A 21,519-nucleotide genomic window follows, 5' to 3' on the forward strand; every position below is an offset into this window, starting at 1 on the left:
ACCGAAACCGTGGCCCAAAAAACCGAGGTACAGACCAAACTGTGGGCTACCTGTACCGTTGCGCCTTTAATACATATACGTACAGACATTTAGTTTATTTACATTTGTTGCAGTTGGAAATATGAAGAAGCAGGGAACCAGTTTTTACATTTGCTCTGGAATACTGAAAGCCACAGCGTTACTTCCTCTCTCATTTGTTTTTATTTTCAAGATATAAATAAGGACTCTAATACACCCAATAGTACCCGAAGCGAGAAGCAGAACATCACAAAAGGTGGCATCAGCATCCGCTCACTTGGTGCATTTCCATGTCGTTCTCATAAACTGCCTGACTGTTTCTAACCGTGGTGCGTTTCGATGTGTTTGTTTTCTTTTGGCCAGAGGGTAGTCTTGATAAGGTGTGTTGAGAGAATATTTTGTTTACACCACAGAAATAGCTCTGTCTAATCTCTGAGCAGATGCAACCAATCAGTAAAGGAAGGGAAAGACGACGGGGAAAAAAAAAAAAAAAAAAAAAATCGGCGGAATATGAAAACTGACAGAATCATCAAACCACTCAAGGACACCTGTTCTCTTGTCGTTTATTTAAATGATTTAGCAAAAAAAAAAAACAGCATCCAAAAGGTGAAATTCTGTCTAATTTTGATGCTAAAAAGAATAAGGAGGCTTAAATGATGTTTCCTACTCAACATAAATCACTGCGATGTCTCCCGTATAAGCGTTATTTGCATGCGAGTGGCCGTGTAATCCAAAAAATAAGTGTCTCGCACTGTCATCAGACATCATCTGTGCAGGGAATAGTCCCTTTGAAGTCAGTAAAAGCTGCTATGCCGTCTATCACATCCACAATGGCAGCGTCCTCTAAAATATCCAGGCCTGAATCTCTGAGGTCTGCAGAACACAATATAGACACGGGTAAACAGCTCTATCATATTCAGCAGTCCAAGCAACAATTTTCTGTTTGCTGCTGTTTTTCCAATTCTCTGTATTGTTTGTTTGTTTTGTTCCGTGAAAAAGCGATCAGATTTTAACTGTATGATCGCCAATGTCTTGCTTTTTTTTGTTTGTATTTTTGGGACTTATTGGGATCACTTTGCTTGGTGATCTGTGTTTGTTAGCAACTTTACGAGAAAACTATACTGAACAACAAAAGAAACGCAAGTTTTGGTTGTTAATTTAGGCAAGAGTTCAGCTGTCCTGTTGAGTTGTCAACTGAGATACACATTACAGTAAGTGAGTTGTTACCATTGGAGCGTGTGTTTGCAGGCAAACACGACCACGAGTGGTGTTGAGCACATGTACAAAGTATCGGAGGTGCGGTATGTTTTGAGTGATATAGTAGTGGGAGCAACAAATGGGAGTGGCAATTCCCTTTGTTTATCCGGGGGCTATAAAAAGAAATGGTAAGATTCAAAAGTTACTGCATTACCACGATGCCTTGCTTTAACGATAATCTGAGAGAACGCGCCATTGGTATGCTTGATGCTGGTTTAACGGCTCGCAACGTTGCCAGACGTCTGCAAGTGCACGAGTCCACCATCAGTAGGCTGAGGACACGATTCCGTGACACAGGGACCACTCGGGACAGACCAAGATCCGGGAGACCACGTGTGACCACCCGTAATCAGGATCGCCATATTCGCTTGCCCCATCTCCGTGACCGTCAACTCAGTGCTACAAGGACAGCAAGAGAGACCCGCTGTAAATTTCACAGCTGGATATAAATATCTCATATGAAACCAATATTCCTAATAAAACTCCCATATAAACCAATACCGAAACATACTTGCGTTTCTTTTGTTGTTCAGTATATTACAACCATCTTTACCAAATTGTACCCACAGATAGGCCTAGGCCCTGGTACCAACCCATTAAATTTTGGGCCAAGTAGGTCAAAGTTCAAGGTCACAGCAAGGTCTCAAAATCTACAATTTTCCAATCTCTCATCATTGAGCTATTTTGAAAAATTCATAAAAAATTCAAAACGACTTCGATTAGCCTCCAATTTGATCCACCTGTAGCTTATAACAATATCTTGTATCTGGTACAAAATTGTCCACATCCACTGTGGAATGTGGACTCTATGGACATTTCAATTTAACATTGAAAATCTCATTTACGACACATTTTTTATTATAACTCAACAAATATTGATTGGAATTGAATATAATTTGACATACACATGACTGGTACCAAGCTTCAACTTTGTACAAAATATCATTCCGCTCCATTTCTCTTGTTACGCTCTGTTGACTTTTGTTATTTTTATGCACCATTTTCAAAAAATCATAAATTTTGGGCCAAGTAGGCCAAAGTTCAAGGTCACAACAAGGTCACAAAATCTACAATTTTCCTATCTCTCATCATTGAGCTATTTTCAAAAATTCATAAAAAATTCAAAACGACTTCGATTAGCCTCCAATTTGATCCACCCGTAGCTTATAACAATATCTTGTATCTGGTACAAAATTGTCCACATCCACTGTGGAATGTGGACTCTGTGGACATTTCAATTTAACATTGAAAATCCCATTTACGACACATTTCTTATATTATAACTCAACAAATATTGATTGGAATTGAATATAATTTGACATACACATGACTGGTACCAAGCTTCAACTTTGTACAAAATATTGTTCCGCTCCATTTCTTTTCCGTTACGCTCTGTTGACTTTTGTTATTTTCATGCACCATTTAAAAAAAAAATCATAAAAAAATGCCATTTGTGAAATATCATTATGATATTTGTTTTGCACATCCATAGTTTAAAAAGAAATAGTCGATCCACACATGCACACTGTTTGGGGTGCTTGGTGGAGGTTTGCGTTCTCTGAACACTTGTTTTAATTAGGTGATTATTCAGCTCCATCAATTGAAAATTAGATTCACATTTATATTTGTTTGTTTGTTTGTTTTGGTGAAAGGTTCAGTAAAAAGATCATCGGAAACATAATTGAGTTTGAGATGTATATGAGAAAAGACACAAGCCATCCACCACCTCCTGTCACTGTGTAGCTGCTCTTTTATAATCAAAGTTGATATATCCAACTTGGTTTAATTAAAACTGAAAATGGGAAAGACTTGGCTTCTTTTTGTTCGTGTTTGCTTTGTGCACTTGTGTTGACAGAACAGAAACAGGGAACAAGGACAGGAAAACTTGCAACAAATGCACCCAGACATCCAGGTTTGCCTTTTTCATGTTGGTTTCACTGTAATTTCTATTTGTAGTATTACTAAATAGCTGCAGACTCATTTATTAATACCTCTTTACAGAAAGGGCAAGATACTTCAGAATCAGAATATGACAATTAATGGAGCATCTACGATAAACTGTTACTCTGCTTCAGCCTGCAGTGCTTGATCGTTTTTCAGTGTTAATGAGCAAAAGTGCAATAATTACTGTTCATCATATTATAGTTCATGTGAGCTGAAATGAAATAAGAATTCTACAAAGGTGGTGTTGCTATAAAACCCAAAGCAATTTGCGACCAAAATTAGAGTGTATTGAGACCAAGGCATTAATAACCCTTTAAAACCTAAGTCTAAAATGGTCTGTCTGGACTTTTTTACCTCCGCCAAATGTAACGGCGGAGGTTATGTTTTTATTGGGGTTTGTCTGTCTGTCTGTTTGTCTGTTAGGAAGATAACTCAAAAAGTTATGGACGGATTTGGATGAAATTTCTGGAAAAGTTGATACTGGCACAAGGAACAACTGATTAAATTTTGGTGGCGATGGGAGTGGAGGGGGGTGCAAGGTTATTATCAGTAATGAAAACTAACAAAATAATTTAAACTAGAAGTGAAAAAACATTTTCATTAACTGAAATAAATAAAAACTATAATTAAAAGAAAAAAACGAGAACTAACTGAAACTGTATTGTGTGCTTACAAAACTAACTAAAACATAAAAATTACAGATAAAATTCCCTTCGTTTTTGTCTTTGTCAATGTCGGATTGATATGAAATCGATTTATTTCGCTCGAGCAATTTTAGCTAGCGCCACCATACAACACTTCACGGTCTGTCACTTCTCGCTACTTGTGGTTTATAGTCGTCTTCTCATCCATACTCTACCGCCAACATGGAGACTAAAGTTGAAAGCAGCGAGTCCTGCCTGGGATTTATTTGAATATGACAGCGAAGAAGATAAAATAAAGAACAAAACTAAAGGTAATACTAAAACTAAATTAAAACTAAGCATTTAGACAAAAATGAAAACTAACAAAAACTAGCAAACCTGCTCTAAAAATGAATTAAAACGAACTGAATTAGAGAAAAAAAGTCAAAACTAAATAAAACTAAACTATAATGAAAAATCCAAAACTATTGTAACCTTGGTGGGGTGGGGTGGCGGATTTGGATGCAATTTTCAGGAAATGCGTATACTGGTGCAAGGAACAGCTGATTAAATTTTGGTGGTGATTGTTGGGGGGGGGGGTCCTTTTGGCCATTTTTCCAGAACACTTAGAACTTTCAAGATCTAGCAATCATTTACATTTTTCTGCATGTTATAATTCTGCTAAAAGGGATTCTTCTCCAGCTCCTTGTACAGGCGTGACTGAAATTACCATAATGACTTAATAAAGCCTATGAAGCGCAATGGCTCAGGTTTCAGATACTGTGAAAGAGTTAAGGCGAAGACACACCAACCCGACGGCCTACCGACACCAGTCTCCCCAACGCGGTTAAAAGAAGTGTGAAGAACACACCAAATCGACTACCGACTCGAACGTACACTCTGCCCTTGCATGAGACGTAAACCCAGAAATGACGGAACATCCCTGTAGACCAAAACCCAGAGCTTTTACTGTCATCAGTGACTGTTGTCGGCAGAGAGTGTTGAGTAGTCCAGAAGGGTTGTTGGATTTGTTGAACGGATGGCTAGTAATAAGAAGGGCATACAGTGAAAGTGAAACTAAAGACGCTTTACTAATTCCTCTATTGCCGCATTTCTACTACGTGGAACCGGTTCGACTCGGCCCGTCTCCCGTTGTTGTGCTCCTCATTTCCTTTTCCCTACCTTCGGAAACTTGTATTTTGAGGGGATACGACGTTTGTTGCCCACACCAGAACCGGAACCGGGCCGTAATGACGTCCTGGTGTTCACTCTGCCGCTAGATTCACAAGCGCCGCTAAGTAGTGAATCAAATGAATCACATGCTGTGGACAAATATTTGAGCAGATCGGAGGGATTCCACCCTTTAGAACACAGGTGTCAAACATGCGGCCCGGGGGCCAAAACTGGCCCGCCAAAGGTTCCAATCCAGCCCCTGGGATGAATTTGCAAAGTGCAAGTTAGGGCATCAAACTCAAAAATAATTTTATAATAACCTATAAATACTGACAACACCATTTTTTTCTCTTTGATTTAGTGCAAAAAACATTAAATTATGAAAATGTTTACATTAACAAATTATCCTTTGACAATAAAATGTGAATAACCTGAACAAGTATCAACAACCAGAAATGTCTAAAGAAAATTCAGTGTAATTTTAACAATATTTTGCCTGTTACTAAATGTTTTGTGCCTTTGTAGATCTGATCTGTAATGCACATGTATATAAATATAAATGAAAAGTCGAGGCAGAATATTGATAAGATTGTACTTATATTTCTTAAATTTCATTTTTTTCAGGTTATTCACATCCTTTTTATTTGGATAGTTTGTAAACTTAAATATTGGCATAACTGAATGTCATTTTTTTGCACTAAAACGATTTGGAGTTGTCATTATTTATCGGCTATCACGCTATTATTTTAATGGTCCGGCCCACTTCAGATTAAATTGGGCTGAATGTGGCCCCCGGAAGAAAATGAGTTTGACACCCCTCCTTTAGAAGAAATGGAAGCTTTGACAGTGTTCCAGTGGACGTGGTGCCATCTTTTTAGACCGTTTCTGCCTCAACACCATGTTGGCTACGTTCTGACCAAAACAATGCAGCATACGTATGACGTCATTGCGCAGTTGCAACGAAGGCGGAATCGATAAGCAGAATCGTTTAGCAGGCAGGCAAACGATTCCAAGAAATCGACTACTGGGATCTGGTTCTCAAAAAGAACTGGTTCCCGATTCCCATCCCTACAAGCTATTATGTTTGTTAAGGGGCTTCAGGAGGGGCTTCTGTTTAATGTATATAAATAGTACAGAAGGTCTTCAATTCTTCAACACTGTTACCTTGAGCTTTATTCTGTGTCTTGTTCCTTTTCCACTCCTTTTTTCACATCTGTTTTTTATCATTCTGTCAGCCTCGGTTCTCTCATTTAGCAGTCTACAAGTCCTGTTAAATGATTAGTAAGCCCACAAGTGAATATATGCAAAGCCTCTTCCACTCTATCGGCTTAGTGAGCAGTTGGCTTAAACACACCTTGCTAAAGTCCCTGTCACACACACTCACAGAAAGGTATTCAGCAAAGTGAGCAAATATATTCCGAGAACAACACATTCAAACAATCCCACTGTTCTTAGATAGTGGTGGAATTATGTGCACACATGCAAACACATAGGTACGCTCATTCACAAAGTGTGCACGTACACATTCAGGCATACCCAGGATAAGTCTGAGCCCTTTCTGTCTTCTAAGTCGTGGCTCATCAGATAGGATTCTGCTTGTAAGGTCCAGCCAATAAAAAGCCCAAATATTCTATTAAGTGTAAATCCTCTCTGCCGGTGGAGCTTGTGGAGTCAGATTAGGCCTAGACAAACACTGCCAAGCAGTCATGCCCACACCGGGACCACTGCCAGCAAGAAGCCCCATAGATACCGGTGTGTCACTGCGAGCGCAATGTGTGCATGTTTATGTGTGTGCAGACGGCAAAGAACACAAATGTGAGCATTAGCAGGCTGGGGGATGAACAAACTAAAGCTCTGATACGTGCTGCTTGGTGTAATGGGAAGACAGTGTGTTAGGGATCTGAGCAGGATGCAGCTGCAGCACACAACCTTTGTTACATATGTGACTGTGTGTGTTTTTCACCACCTTTTTTTTTTTTTTTTTTTTTTGCACCTTTCTTATCTCTAAAGGTGCATGCGCTATTCCGGTGTAGTGCAGAATTAAATTAACAGACCTGTTTTTTTTTTTTTTTTTTTTTTTTTTTTTTAGCAGGAAAGTTTTTAACACGAACAAATCAATTCCCATTTAGTTACTGTGAGCTTGACTTGTTAGTTTGTTTCATCACTGTGGAGTCTGTGTTTATTTAGTAATGGTACCTCTGTAGCTCCTCTGTGCACTGCAAGCTCAGACAGCTGCAATGTTTTAGGCAGAACAGACATAGATTTCTATCGCTGACCCCAAGGCTGCTCATTAGAATTCAGCACACCTCTCTCAAATCTCCCTCCCTCTCTCTCTCTCTCGCTCACCACCCTCGCTCTTCGTTTTCTCTCGCCGCCTGCTTTTTTTTCTCTCTCATGCTGTCTCACACATTTGAAGATGTTCCTCAGAGCAAAGGGCTGAACTGGCGTTATTGGTCACCTATCATAACAGCAGCTGTGTGACCTATGTACAAAGCAATTCACACTCGATGACAAGTGACGAACGCATGTAATGACGGCCACTGGTGTTCAGCTGCAGGCATGCAAACGCACATGATGGGATTGCAACAGTGTGTTTCCCATGCATTAATTAAAACCAGCTTAACCCATAAAGCCCTGAACAACCACCGCCGACCAAAAGCATCTACTGATGTAAAATGTTTAATACCTGTTAAACCACTAATTCTATCAATCCATGGAAATAATTGGTGTAAAATGCAGTTTGTCATCTTTTCATGGTCATCACATATAGACGTTCTGAGGCTCCGTAGTGAATGTGAAAACACATTCATCTTCTGCAACATTGATTCACCAGTAAAACCTTTGGAGTTGGATCAATGACAGTGGATGGACACACTTAATTTATCTTCAGTTAATGATAGATATGCCTGGAAAAATCACTTTTTTTTTTTTTTTTTTTTTTTTTTTTAAGTTTTCTCTGTTTTTGATATAATAACCCTCAAATGTAATTTCATCACAATGATTAAAGTGCATTATCAGTAAATTAAAAATAGGAAAATACTAGAGATGTCCGATATTGGCTTTTTTTTTGCCAAAAAACCGATATGCCGATATTATACAACGCTTAATTTCCGATTCCGATATCTACCGATACCGCTGCTGATATATGTGGGATATTAAACTAATTTTAGGTAACATCACATATCTCCTGTCATGGAATTAACACATCATGCCTAATTTTATTGTGATGCCCCATTGGATGCATTCTCAAATGTAACAAGGCTTTCAAAATGTAAACACTGTCTGTGCCAAGAATACATACTTCAACTTAAGTTGTGGAAAAAATGCCATATTTATTTATTTTCTCTCCCTCCCTCCATGAGTCTATTACAGTGTGGCAACTGTACTGTACAATTTTGAAAACTGCACATTTCTTTCAGCTACAAACAATGCTTCATTTACGAGTCGGTAAATGCCGGTGAAATCAAGGCATTATTTTATCAGTTTTAATGACAGGCAAAAAACCCCCCCGATATAACGATATTCGCCGATATTACATTTTTATGCCAATATCGTCCCTAGAAAATACTAGATTATCACTGAAAAAACAGAAAGTATAGAGGATAATATAACAATATGTGGTGATAAATCACTTCAGAATGTCGAAAAAACAGAAGTGCGTAATGTCGGTTTTTCCGTGAAATCACAAATGCAATGATTTGTTTATTTACTGTCTTGAGATGACACAAAAAGTCATTTCATAAACATGGTGACGAACGTAAATAAGGTGTTGATTTACAGATATATTCATTATTATTATATATTACCCCTCTATCTCATACTAAATTAAAAAATAATTGGGTTTCCTGGTGTGTCCACACATACCATGACATGTTTTTTCTTCTTCTTCTTCGCTTGCTGTAACGTCCGTCAACATCTGTCTTTTTAATTCACCTGACTCTAGTTGCAAAAGAAGGTCTTTCCATTGCAGTTTTGTGTGATATACCATTTGCGCTACGCCCAAAAAACCACCTCTTGCCAGCGCAAAAACTTTTACTCAAAAAATGAGACTTTTGGCGAAATTGTCATTTTTCCATTAGGTAAATTTTTATGTGCAAGTTATAGTTGCGCAATTTGAGGGTCAATGGAAAACCGACTACTATTTGGAGACACTTATTTCTACATTCAGTTATTGATAGATTTTACTGAAAATGTTGCTTCTCTGTTTTTGATATAATAACCATCAACTTTAATCAGAGTTTTCATGAACATCTACATGATCTGTGAATTAAATATAGGAAAATGCATGATTTACACTGAAAAATGCAAAATAAAGAGGATAATATGATAATAAATAATGATAAATCACTGCACATGCACTGATAGGTTAATCTGTTAATCTAAATTGCCCATAGGTGTGAATGTGACAGGGATTGTTTGTCTCTATATGTTCAGCCCTGTGATGAACTGGTGACATGTCCAGGGTGTACCCCACCTTCACCCTTAAGTAGCTGGGATAGGCTCCAGTGACCCCCGTGACCCTAGTGAGGATAAAGTGGGTTCAGAAAATGAATGAATGAATGAATGATAAATCACTTAAGAAAGGTTAAATGGAGAGAAAAAAATATTTAGGAACTGCCACAAAAGTAGCACTGGGTCTTTATGGGTTAATAGCCAATTCATTGTCAGTTGGCCAGATATAAGATAGACATTTCTAAAAAAAATAGAGAAGGTGAAGCTGTCATTGACAAATGCAGCATTCTATTTTAACCATATCCAGCCTTACAGTACAAGTAAACAGGACTAGAGCCTGACCGATTAATCTGCTGACTTATTAATGGGGCCGATTATAGTTTATCACTGATTAATCAACATCGGCCATTATGTAACCAATGTATTAACTTTTTTACTGCGGGGATTCTGTCGCTCACTGCTCCTGTGTGTGGGTGTGTGTGTGTGTGTGTGCTGCCTGGAGAGTTAGAGGAATAGTAAAGCGTGTCAGTTTCACTTTCACTTCTGCATGGACAATCACACTATCACCCCCACACACACACACACATACAATGATGTAATCACAGATCGCAACCCCCAGTCTGGCAAGGATGGACTGCTAACTCCCCGCTCTGCCCCCCCCCCCCCCCCCCCCCCCCCAGTTTTCAGGGGGGTCACTACTTCTAAAATATAGACTCACATCTTTTTCCTAAAGTCTGCTCTCCCCAGCATAAAAACTACCACATGTACAACCCTTTAAACAGAGGTTTAAAGTTGTGTAAATTATCTGTGAGAGATAAACAAAGATTTATGCAACTGTTAATCCACCTGTCCACAATTATCTAATATAAGATTATTATATCCTGTGTACATCAATGTTCTTATTTCAAATATCGGCCAATATACAGGGTGTCCCATAAGTCTCCATACATAGGAGACATAATACATTCCATACATATATGGTTCTAACATGTATTTCTTTATATTTCTTCTTTATAGTTCTTCAGCAGTGGAGGACACGCATTGAAATGTGTTCCTGACAAAATGGCAGTCATATAGAGCATATTATATAAATAAAAATGGTTTATGTCAAGAAACGTTTATTTTTCCTATGTATGGAGACTAATGGGACACCCTGTATATCGGTTACCAGCCAATATCGGTATCAGCATCGGGCTCAAAAATCCCATATCAGTTGGGCTCTAAACAGGACTATTTTTAATCCTATGCATAAATCCAGCCTTTTTTGCCCATTCATCCATTACACCATAACTCTGCTGGGATCTGTAATTTCATGGTCATAATTATGCCACTCAAGGCTTTAAATTATCCCCTTGTTCTTGTTTTATTGGAAGGTGCTGTTTGATTGAATGACATCTCATCAGTATGTGTGACAGTTTATGTTCTATATACTGCCACCTGCTTTACCGGAGGGGGATGTAGAAAGCACATCAAATAGGCCCTGCGGTTACTGTCAATGTGACCGCCAAGCTTTTGTTGTTGTTTTTTTTTTTTTTTTTTCCTTTCTTTTTTTAATGGAACAATTACACGATAGAATACTAAAATGGAAGGACAACAGGGAGTTGTGATTTAAACCCCACACGTGGATAACGTTTGAGCTTGTTTGTTTTGCCGCAGAGTTGATACTGATTCATGTACCTTTGAGTATATATGCTATGCGGATGCAGATTATGTGAAGCCATTCAATACCATATTTCTTTTTAATCAAACGCCGTTGCTATGCATGCATTTAAATGTACACGTCCTTCGAACACGACGTCTGCATAGAAAATACATTCTGATACATCAATTGCTAATGTTTTGCTGCATCTCTTCTTAAGTAGTGCTTGTGTGTGCGTGCATGTCTGCCCACATGTGTGTGCTTTTATGCTGGTGTAATTGTCCCAGGCTAATTGAGCAATTCCACAGTGGGAGCAGTGGCGTTTAAGGTCATCGAATGGCACGCTCTCTCAGAGCAGTTAGAAAGCCCCCACTTTCATAATTACTCGGCTTTTATCTGTGCAGAGGCTCCAAGTACACTCGCAGGATGCACAAATGCACACACGAGCACAAAAAAGCATACGAAAGCAGATAACGTTTAGATATTGTATACAAACACCCACACTCACCTGCATGTGCGGATGGCTGCTTCTACTCACATATTGTACCCACTGGCATTCAATGAAATGCTCTATTTTCCCCTTTTTTTTTTTTTTTTTTTCTTTTCATTCGGAGTAGGAGGAAACTCTGTGTGCTGAGGATTTTTGCAAAGCCATCTCAACGAAGATGCATCGAGCCTGTCATAAACTATTGAATTCACTGATACCTTTGAGATGTACAGATGCCAGTTCAGATCTGTCTATGTCAGTGTGCAGTTATGTGCGTGGGTGGGGGCTTGTAGTTTATCAGCGCCGCTACCATTTATCTCTTAACTATAATTTCATATTAAATCCCAGGTTTATGTCTATAGACTGCCCACATCATTTTTTTTGATATTTTAGTTATTACAACCCAAACTGAAATCCTGTGTGTTTGTACCACTTGTGCATGCATGCGTGTGTTTGTGCCCATGTGCTTGCATGCTTGATTGCACATGTGTCTTGAACAAACGCCAACACTGGTGGCCCTGTCTGTTTGTTCCATGCAGACGTTCTGTGAATGTGTGCCCAGCTCCTCCCAGCTCAAACACCGCTGGTCAGACTCAGAAACTGCCAGGGAAACTCCAGCCAAGGTAAGGCCCCGTTGACCCGAAACATACGTAAAGCTGCATGCATATATGCATGCAAATATGCACGCAACCACTGTCCACCCTATAGTGTTGTAAGAAAATATCGGTTCTGCAATATATCGCGATATTTCACTTCACAATACTGTATCGATATTAAAAAGTACTGTATCAACATTTTTAGGTATTTATTCAAATACAGATATGGCAGAGGTTTGTTGTTGTTTTTTTGTTTTTGTTTTTATATTTTTATTTATTATTAATCAACAGTGTTTTATTAAATAATGTTAGTTCCTTTGTTGGGATTGCACAAAAATAATGGTATGATGTTAGTTCTGAACTAATAGAATATGAACATTTGAACAGGATCTTAAACTGCAATGTCTGTAAAACATAATTTAAGTTTTAAATCAGGAAAGTTTGGTGATATAGCATTCTTTTCTTTTCTTTTTTCTCTTCTTTTCTATGCATTTGGTAGATGCTTTTTTCCAAAGCGACTTACAGGGGAAAACCAATCAAATCACTCAACCAAATTTTATTTATATAGCGCCAGATCACAACAAAAGTTATCTCATGACACTTTATATATAGAGTTGGTCAAAACCAGACTCTAAGCCAATTTACAGAAACCCAACAGCATTAGATCCAGTTGTGATCAAATAAAAATGTGTTTAGTATTTGTGCATATTTCTAGTGTAATTCAATTTTTCAAAGAAATAATTAAAAAAAAGAAACAAATAAAAAACTGCCTTTTTAACAGTATCATGATATATCGTGATATATCGTATTGCGATCCTAGTATTGTGATTTGTATTGTATCGCTAGATTGTTGCCAATACACCCCTACCACCCAACAGGATATTTAAATACAAAAAAACTCTTACCTTAAGCTATTGATAATTCTTCAAGTCTTTATAGTGTTTAACCCTTTATCGCTAAATGTGTGAGAGTTTTGAAGCCCTCTACCTGATCAGTGTGATATTTGTTTTCTGGAAAAACCTGATGTGTACAATTAGATACATACAATACACAGATAATCCACCAGGGGGGAGAAATTCGTTCACCAGAGGCCTTTCCACTGACACTACAGGACTGTCATTAATGAGGAAGGAGGCAGAACTTTGACAATTCTGAAAAGAAATTACCAATGTTTTTTTTTTTTGGTTGACATGTTTGTGTTATATTATGTTTTTGTTTGTTCAAAAATAATAATACTGAATAACTCACTGTGTTGGAAATTTCAAAATGATAATGGTACTCTGATCCACTGTTTGTGGGAATGTCCAATCATCAAATGTTTGTGGATGGTTGTTGTACATACTTGAGGTAACTGGTCGGATAGAATCGTGCCACTCTGTCCAAGGCTGTGTTTTACTGGGTGAAAAAGGACAGATAGATAACGTATTAAAAGGAAAATTTTCTGTTATCATGGTTGGGGTCTCAGTGGGAGTTAGGATTATTCTTAAACACTGGAAAACCCCTAAAGCCCCACAATTTAAAGAGTGGGTCAACATGATGATAAAGACTGCTTCATATGAGTGTGTGTTTCATAAGGTTAACAATAGGGATGGGACCACAGCACCAGTTTGGGAGCCATTCTGGTTTTACATAACTATGACTGAAAGTTAGCAGGATGACAGCTGAACTACTTCCCTCTATCTATCTATCTATCTATCTATCTATCTATCTATCTATCTATCTATCTATCTATCTATCTATCTATCTATCTATCTATCTATCTATCTATCTATCTATCTATCTATCTATCTATCTATCTATCTATCTATCTATCTATCTATCTATCTATCTATTTTATTTTATTTTGTTTTTTCTTTTTGGGAACTTCCACACTTCGTAGCATTTTCGATACTTTTCATTTATGTATACAGGGTGGGGAAGCAAAATTTACAATATTTTGAGGCAGGGATTGAAAGACAGTGTATGACCAATTAGTTTATTGAAAGTCATGAGAATTTATTTGCCACAAGAAAATTGACATAATAGAAAATGTTTTTATTCTATGTGTCCTCCTTCTTTCTCAATAACTGCCTTCACACACTTCCTGAAACTTGCGCAAGTGTTCCTCAAATATTCGGGTGACAACTTCTCCCATTCTTCTTTAATAGTATCTTCCAGACTTTCTCGTTATAGTTTTGCTCATAGTCATTCTCTTCTTTCCATTATAAACAGTCTTTATGGACACTCCAACTATTTTTGAAATCTCCTTTGGTGTGACGAGTGCATTCAGCAAATCACACACTCTTTGACGTTTGCTTTCCTGATTACTCATATGGGCAAAAGTTTCTGAAAAGGTATGGATAATAGTGTTAGGTATGATTATGACATCAATATATGTTTGGTTTCAAAACAATTGACGTAGTGCCTGCTGAGAAAAAACAACTAAATGTTCATTGTAAATGTTGCTTCCCCACCCTGTAGAAGCCCTCTTTGTTAACATTAAGCAACATTGTATGATTGTCGTGTACCAGGTGAAAACTCTAATAAAAACTTAAAGTCTTAAAAATAATAATCTTTGAGCCTTGAGACCCGATGTATCAAATATGATACAAAATTGAAACTCATACATGGAGATTAATATTTGAAAAATAAATTTTGGGGTTGTTCAGAAGGACCAATAAAGGCTCCAGTTTCAAAGAACTGGAATTTTCTCTCAGTGATTTGATGGTTCAGGCTTTACAGGGTTTAAAAAAAAAAAAATGTTATAAGAGTCGAATCAATGTGAGTTTAAATCTGTAGAAAAAAAATGTGTATTTTTGCCGAATCTGTGTTGATGTTAAGACATTCACAGCACCAGCCTTTGTGTTCACTTCAGATTTACTGCGCTGATGTGATTTTTTTTTTTGGTTTTGTTTGATGGTTCACATTAGTTTCTAAAATGTGAGAAATGTCAGATTCCACTGTGAACTGTTCATGATGAGTGACATGAATAAAAGCAGCAGTTTTATAAGTCATCAGATTAATTCTGTTAGTAAAAATTCTAAGAAATGCTGTAAAAGTAAATACACTACAAGTAAAAGTTGATTCCAAACCTTAGTCTTAAAGCTGCAGGAGCTTGGCTTATTTCCTAGAAGTGTGGTTGGTTATATATACACAAGCTTGTTGTGATTATTATTATTATTATTATTATTATTATTATTATTATTATTATTATTATTATCAATTTACTTTATTTATATTGCCCTTTTTTTTTTTTTTTTAACATGTGTTTCATGGACACGTCCACAATCATTTATACAGGTAGATAAACGTATGTGCGTGAAATTAAATGTAAATATGTTTATTTACATACATAATCTTTATGACTATTCATGTTATTGTTCTCCAAAAGTAGGATGGCCATGAAAAGCATACACTTTTTCACAAACTACTTTTCTGTTTTGTATTGCACTGGATAGTTTATATTTATATGATGATATTCATGCAACAAAGATTAGCAAATTACCTTTTTGTTATTTTCTCTTTCTTTCTTTCTTTCTTTCTTTCTTTCTTTCTTTCTTTCTTTCTTTCTTTCTATGAGCAATATTGACACCCTTTTTGTCTTTTTTCAAAAAAAAAAAAAAGACAGAACAGTGTACTTTGTATCAGTGATGTCCCGTGTAATATGTTGTGAGACTGTTTTGAATAATAATAATAATAATAATAATAATAATAATAATAATAATAATAATAATGATAAAAGAAAACAATAAATAGATTTAAAAAAAGAAAGCTGCAGGAGCTGAAATCTGGGGAAAAAAACAGCACAGGTAGTCCTTCTGCAGCTCTCTCCTTTTTGTCCAAATGAAAAGATGAAGTGTAGATTCAGATGGACCTGATGTTGTTTCATGCTGTTGTGTAAAAGTGACACAGAGTCGAGCAGTGGAGTCATGTCCAGGTCATGTCTGATGGAATTTGACAGGGATCAGTAATTACAGCTGTCAGTCACAGGATGTGGATACATTTCACACAAGTAGATTTTTCACAGCCTTAAAACACAGGCCACGAGCAGATGTGGAAGTGTCATTTCCTCTCAGATCACTGGAATTACCACATGATGAAAGGGAATGAGGATTTTTTTAATGCAGCTTATTATTTTTATTTTAATTTCTTTTATCAACAGACAATACAACACAGAAACTAGGGGTCACTGGTTGAACACCAAATATTTAAATGACAGACAGTAGTAATTATGCAATGTTTTTGTAAATATTCCAGCCTTTTTCTCCAGTGCTTTATGATGATATGTTCCTTGAGCCGTGGGTAATAAGTCAATCTTTTCATAGAGTAGATTTCCTCTATTATAGTCACTGATTCTCATGGGGTGCATCAATTTTAAGCCAGTTCCTTGTAATGGCCTTTTTGGAAGCAATTATAAGAATTTTAAAGAGGTATTTGTCTTCTGTCTCTAATACATCTCCAGGTTGCAGTCCCAGTAATAAAAAAAAAAAAATAAAAAAAAAAAAATAAAAATCTTGGGGTCCTTTGGAAATGTGAAAGTCATAACGCCCTCAGTTTTTTCAAAAAGCCCTTTTTCCCAGAAAGACTTCAATTTTGTACATGTCCAGAAAATATGAGAGTGATTAGCATTTTCGTGCCCACACTGTCTCCAACAATATTGTTTATGTCCCTTTACTTTAGTGGTGATACGTGGTGTAATAAAGAATCTAATCAGGCTTTTCCGCCTAAATTCCCTCCGTCTTTTAGAGCTTTTAGATGTTTGTTGTGTGTTGCACATTGTAAACCAATCCCTCTCTGACAAGACAATACCCAGCTCCTCCTCCCATTTTGATTTAATGTATAATGTGTTGTTAAGCACTGCAGCTTTAAGTAAATATATGCAAATATTACCAAGCAGTCACTGTAGAATGGTCCCTGTATGTGATTTCATATCACATACAGCAGGGGTGTCAAACTCATTTTAGTTCAGGGGCCACATACAGCCTACTATGATATGAAGTGGGCCGGACCAGTAAAATAACATAAATAATAGAATAAGAACTTAGAAATAATGTCAACTCCAAAGTTTTCTCTAGGTTTTTGAGTGAAAAAAGTAAAATTCTGTCATGAAAATGTTTACATCTACGAACTGTACTCGAACATAACATGAACAAATATGAACAACCTGAAAATTCTGAAGAAAAATAAATACAATTTTAGCAATATTATGCCTCAGTTTATCATTTATACATGTGCATCACAACTTACAGATTACAGTGGATCTACAAAAATATAAAACATTTAATAACAGGCAGAATACTGGTAAAATTCCACATACTTCTCTTAAGACATTTCAGGTTGTTCGTATTTGTTCAGTTTATTCACATTTCTTGTAAAAGTCTACTCTGTAAATGTAAACATTTTTGTGTAATTTTACTTTTTTTTTTTTTTTAAACAAAGCCAAAGAGGAAAATTTGCAGTTTTCATTATTTATGGTTCAAGATCTCCAAGCCTCTTCTGTGCAGTTTCTACCAGACTGTGGTGGCTGGTGCCCTTTTTTTTTTTTTTTTTTTTTTTTTTGGTGTGGTGTGTTGGGGAGAGGGAGCTCGCATTTCTGACAGAAACAGACTGAACAAACTCATTAAGAAAGCGAGCTCCATCATTGGGACTGGACTGGAAACAGTTCAGCAGGTGGCTGGGGTGAGAATGCTCAGGAAACTGGACTCTACTCTGAAGAACGCATCTCACCCATTGCACCATCTTGAGGTGTTCAGAGAGAGCACCTTCAGCCACAGACTGATCCCCCCTCGGTCCAAGACTGAACGCAGTAGGAGGTCCTTCCTGCCGGCTGCTATTAGACTTTTTAATATCGCTGTGCGATAAATTATTATTGTATGCTGTGCATACTTAGGTGTGTTAGGTGTTTTCAGGTTATTGTATTATATACATTACTTGTATTGTACATATATATATATCTATATATATATATAGATATATATAGATATATATATCTTTTATTCTGTTTATTATTTATTTGTTCCATTGATGACTGTTTGTGGGATGTTCATGCGATGGGTCAGAGTGTTTTTCTTCTTGTACTGCTGCTGTTGTAACAAAGCAATTTCCTGCAAATGATCAATACAGTATCTATCTATCTATCTATCTATCTATCTATCTATCTATCTATCTATCTATCTATCTATCTATCTATCCATCTATCCATCTATCTATCTATCTATCTATCTATCTATCTATCTATCTATCTATCTATCTATCTATCTATCTATCTATCCATTATGATAGTATTTTCCTGGTCTGACCCACTTTAGATTGAATTGACCTAAAATTATTTTAACATCCTTGATTGTTAATTTCTTCAGTGTAATTTTTGCATTTCACAAATTCATCCCACGGGCCAGATTGGACCCTTTGGCGGGCCGGTTTTGGCCCCCGGGCCGCATGTTTGACACCTGTGACATACAGGGATCAAACCACTACAGATGGTCCAGAATGCAGCAGCGCGTCTGGTCTTCAATCAGCCTAAAAGGGCACATGTCACCCCCTTACTCATTGAGTTACACTGGCTACCCATAGCTGCCCGCATCAAATTCAAATCTTTAATCCTAGCCTACAAAATTCTCCGTGGGTCTGCTCCTGTCTACTTAGGTGCACTAATAAAAGCTTATGTCGCCCCACGACCACTCCGCTCGTCTGGGGAACGTAGTCTGGTGGTCCCCAGACCTTGTACAAGACAATCCAGGCTCTTTTCATGGGTCGTTCCACGTTGGTGGAACACTCTACCAAGTGCTACAAGAACAGAGTCATCCCTGCCTATCTTCAAGAAGCTCCTGAAGACCCAGCTCTTCCGAGAGCACCTCCTGTCCTAGCACTTTCAAACATTCCATTTTAAATATTCTAATAAGGTTTTTCCCAGGACAACCACAGATTCTTTCACGATTATCTCTGGACCTGCTGCGGTGGTCCGGCCTCTTCCCTGCCCTCATCATCACCACTCACTTATCCTCAACCGCCTCCATGTGCCTCCCCCTACTCCCCCCTTCTCCCCCTCTCCCCCAGTCCCTATCTCTATCGCTCTCTTTCTTTTCCCCTTCTCTACTCTCTCTCTTTAACCCCAACTGGTCAAGGCAGACAGCCATCCTCCAGGAGTCTGGGTCTGCTCCAGGTTTCTGCTGTTAAAGGGAAGTTTTTCCTCGCCACTGTCACCAGTCACAAGTGTTTGCTCCTGGAGGATTCTGTTGGGTTTCTGTAGAATTGACTTAGAGTCTGGTTTTGACCAACTCTATATATAAAATGTCAAGAGATAACTTTTTTGTGATCTGGCGCTATATAAATAAAATTTGATTGATTGAGTGATTTAATTGGTTTTCCCCTGTAAGTCGCTTTGGAAAAAAGTGACTGCCAAATGTGTAAACATAAACATAAACATAAACATGATTCTGGATTAATTTTACAAAAGCATTAATGTTCATGTTACATGTTAATGCTGTACATATTTAACCCATAAAGATCCAGCGTTACTTTAGTGTTAGTTCCCAAATGAATTTTTCCTCTTTAACCCTTTCATGCATACTGGTCACTACAGTGGACAGTTCTTCTCCAGCTGTTCTCTGGTATATTCATGGGTTTTGTTGTTTCAGTTCCATATCAGCCAACACAGTGGACACTCATGCATCATTCCAAACACTGACAATCAGACCATTACTGTAACTTTGCTGTTCTTAATAAATCTGATCTGCAGTAACATGTTTTAGTGGAAATCAGTTTCTAATTGTTATGAGACTGTAATTAACCTTTTTCTGAAACAAAAAGTTTTTTTTTTGTTTTGTTTTGTTTTGGGTTTTTTTTGCATATCCTCCTGAGACCCAGCAATGCATTGTGTCCTCAATAGGGGACAAAAGTTTGACAGTTTAACTAAAATGCTGTTCATTGCAAAGGACATTCCATTAAAAAAATCAATGAATAAATAAAAATGATTTTAAAAATGTATCTGAAAAAATTTGCATTATGCAGTTTCTAATCAAGACAAGTTTTTAGTGTAAAAAAGCTAAAATTGTCAATATCCTGGGTCTCAGAGGATATTATCTCCATGAAATGAGTAATAACTAGTATCTGAGTAGGATAAAATGTGAGAAAACATCATATGAACTGCATTAAAAATGTTTTTATTTCATAGTTTTCACACGGTATATCACTTTCTGATGATGAGGTTTAAATACATGTTTCTTTGCTCCAAAAATTAAACGCATGGTGTCCGGCTGAGTGGACATTTTTGTAACTCCACGAAAAATAGGTTCATAAAAAAAAATTCAGTTGCATTGTTTTTTTCATGCCTAAAGACGAATAAAAAACACTCAAGAAAAAAATATTGACTAAGGTTTTCATAACTCATGCATGAAAGGGTTAATCTTTCTGAAGTGATTTATCACCATATATCATTATATTATCCTCTACACTTTGTATTTTTTCAGTGAAAATCGGGTATTTTCTGATTTTTAATTTACTGATCGTGTACTTTAATCATCATGATGAGATTGCATTTGAGGGTTATTATATCAAAAACAGAGAAAACTTAAGAAAAAAGTGACTTTTTCAGGCAAATCTATCATTAACTGAACATAAATCAAGTGTCTCCATCCACTGTCATTGATCCAGCTCCATGGGTTGTACTGGTGAATCAATGTTGTAGAAGATGACTGTGTTTCCACGTTCACTACGGAGCCACTGAATGTCCAAATGGGTCATATCTGATGACCATGAACAGATGACAGACTGCATTTTGTACCAATTATTTCAACATATTGATAGGATTCGTAGTTTTAAAGTTATTAAACATTTTAGATCAGCAGATGGTTTTGATCCCCGGTGGATATTTGGATTTTTATGGGTTAAGGATGAGCTCATTTCAACAACTTCAATTTAAAGTTGGAATCAAATATGTTCCGCTCCTCTCATGAAATAACTGTGATAATGTGATTTATTCTTAATAAATAAAGTGTAACAAGGGACTCGGTGTGTAATTATCACACTTGGTCAAAGATCATTACTGATGTCTATAAATAGGAATAATAAAAAAGGAATGTATCTGAAAAGAAAATTATTCTAACTTTATGGGCAACAGTGTATTTGAGTGACTTCCTCCAGTGCAGAGCTGTGACAAATCTCAATCTATAGCAGGGGTGTCAAACTCATTTTCTTTCAGGGGCCGCATTCAGCCTAATATGATCTAAAGTGGGCCGGACCAGTAAAATAATATAAATAATAGGTTAAGAACTTATATATAATGTCAACAACAAAGTTTTCTCTATGTTTTTGAGTGAAAAAAGTAAAATTCCATAAAGAAAATGTTTATAT

The 21,519-nt window shown here is 37.0% G+C and overlaps 1 protein-coding gene across 2 annotated transcripts in view; it reads left to right on the forward strand.

The window, feature by feature from the left end:
• Positions 1–21,519, forward strand: part of fibcd1b (fibrinogen C domain containing 1b) — a 336,567-nt gene that overhangs the window by 81,731 nt on the left and 233,317 nt on the right. Inside the window, exon 2 of one of the 2 annotated variants that reach the window (XM_030149502.1) lies at positions 12,133–12,216. The exons of the other annotated variant lie outside the window; for it this stretch is intronic. Coding sequence (XP_030005362.1) covers positions 12,133–12,216 — 84 coding nt within the window. The remainder of the gene's footprint in view (positions 1–12,132; positions 12,217–21,519) is intronic. 2 annotated transcript variants of the gene reach the window in all.

This window comes from Sphaeramia orbicularis, chromosome 12 (genome assembly GCF_902148855.1).
Source record: "Sphaeramia orbicularis chromosome 12, fSphaOr1.1, whole genome shotgun sequence".
Taxonomy (NCBI): domain Eukaryota; kingdom Metazoa; phylum Chordata; class Actinopteri; order Kurtiformes; family Apogonidae; genus Sphaeramia; species Sphaeramia orbicularis.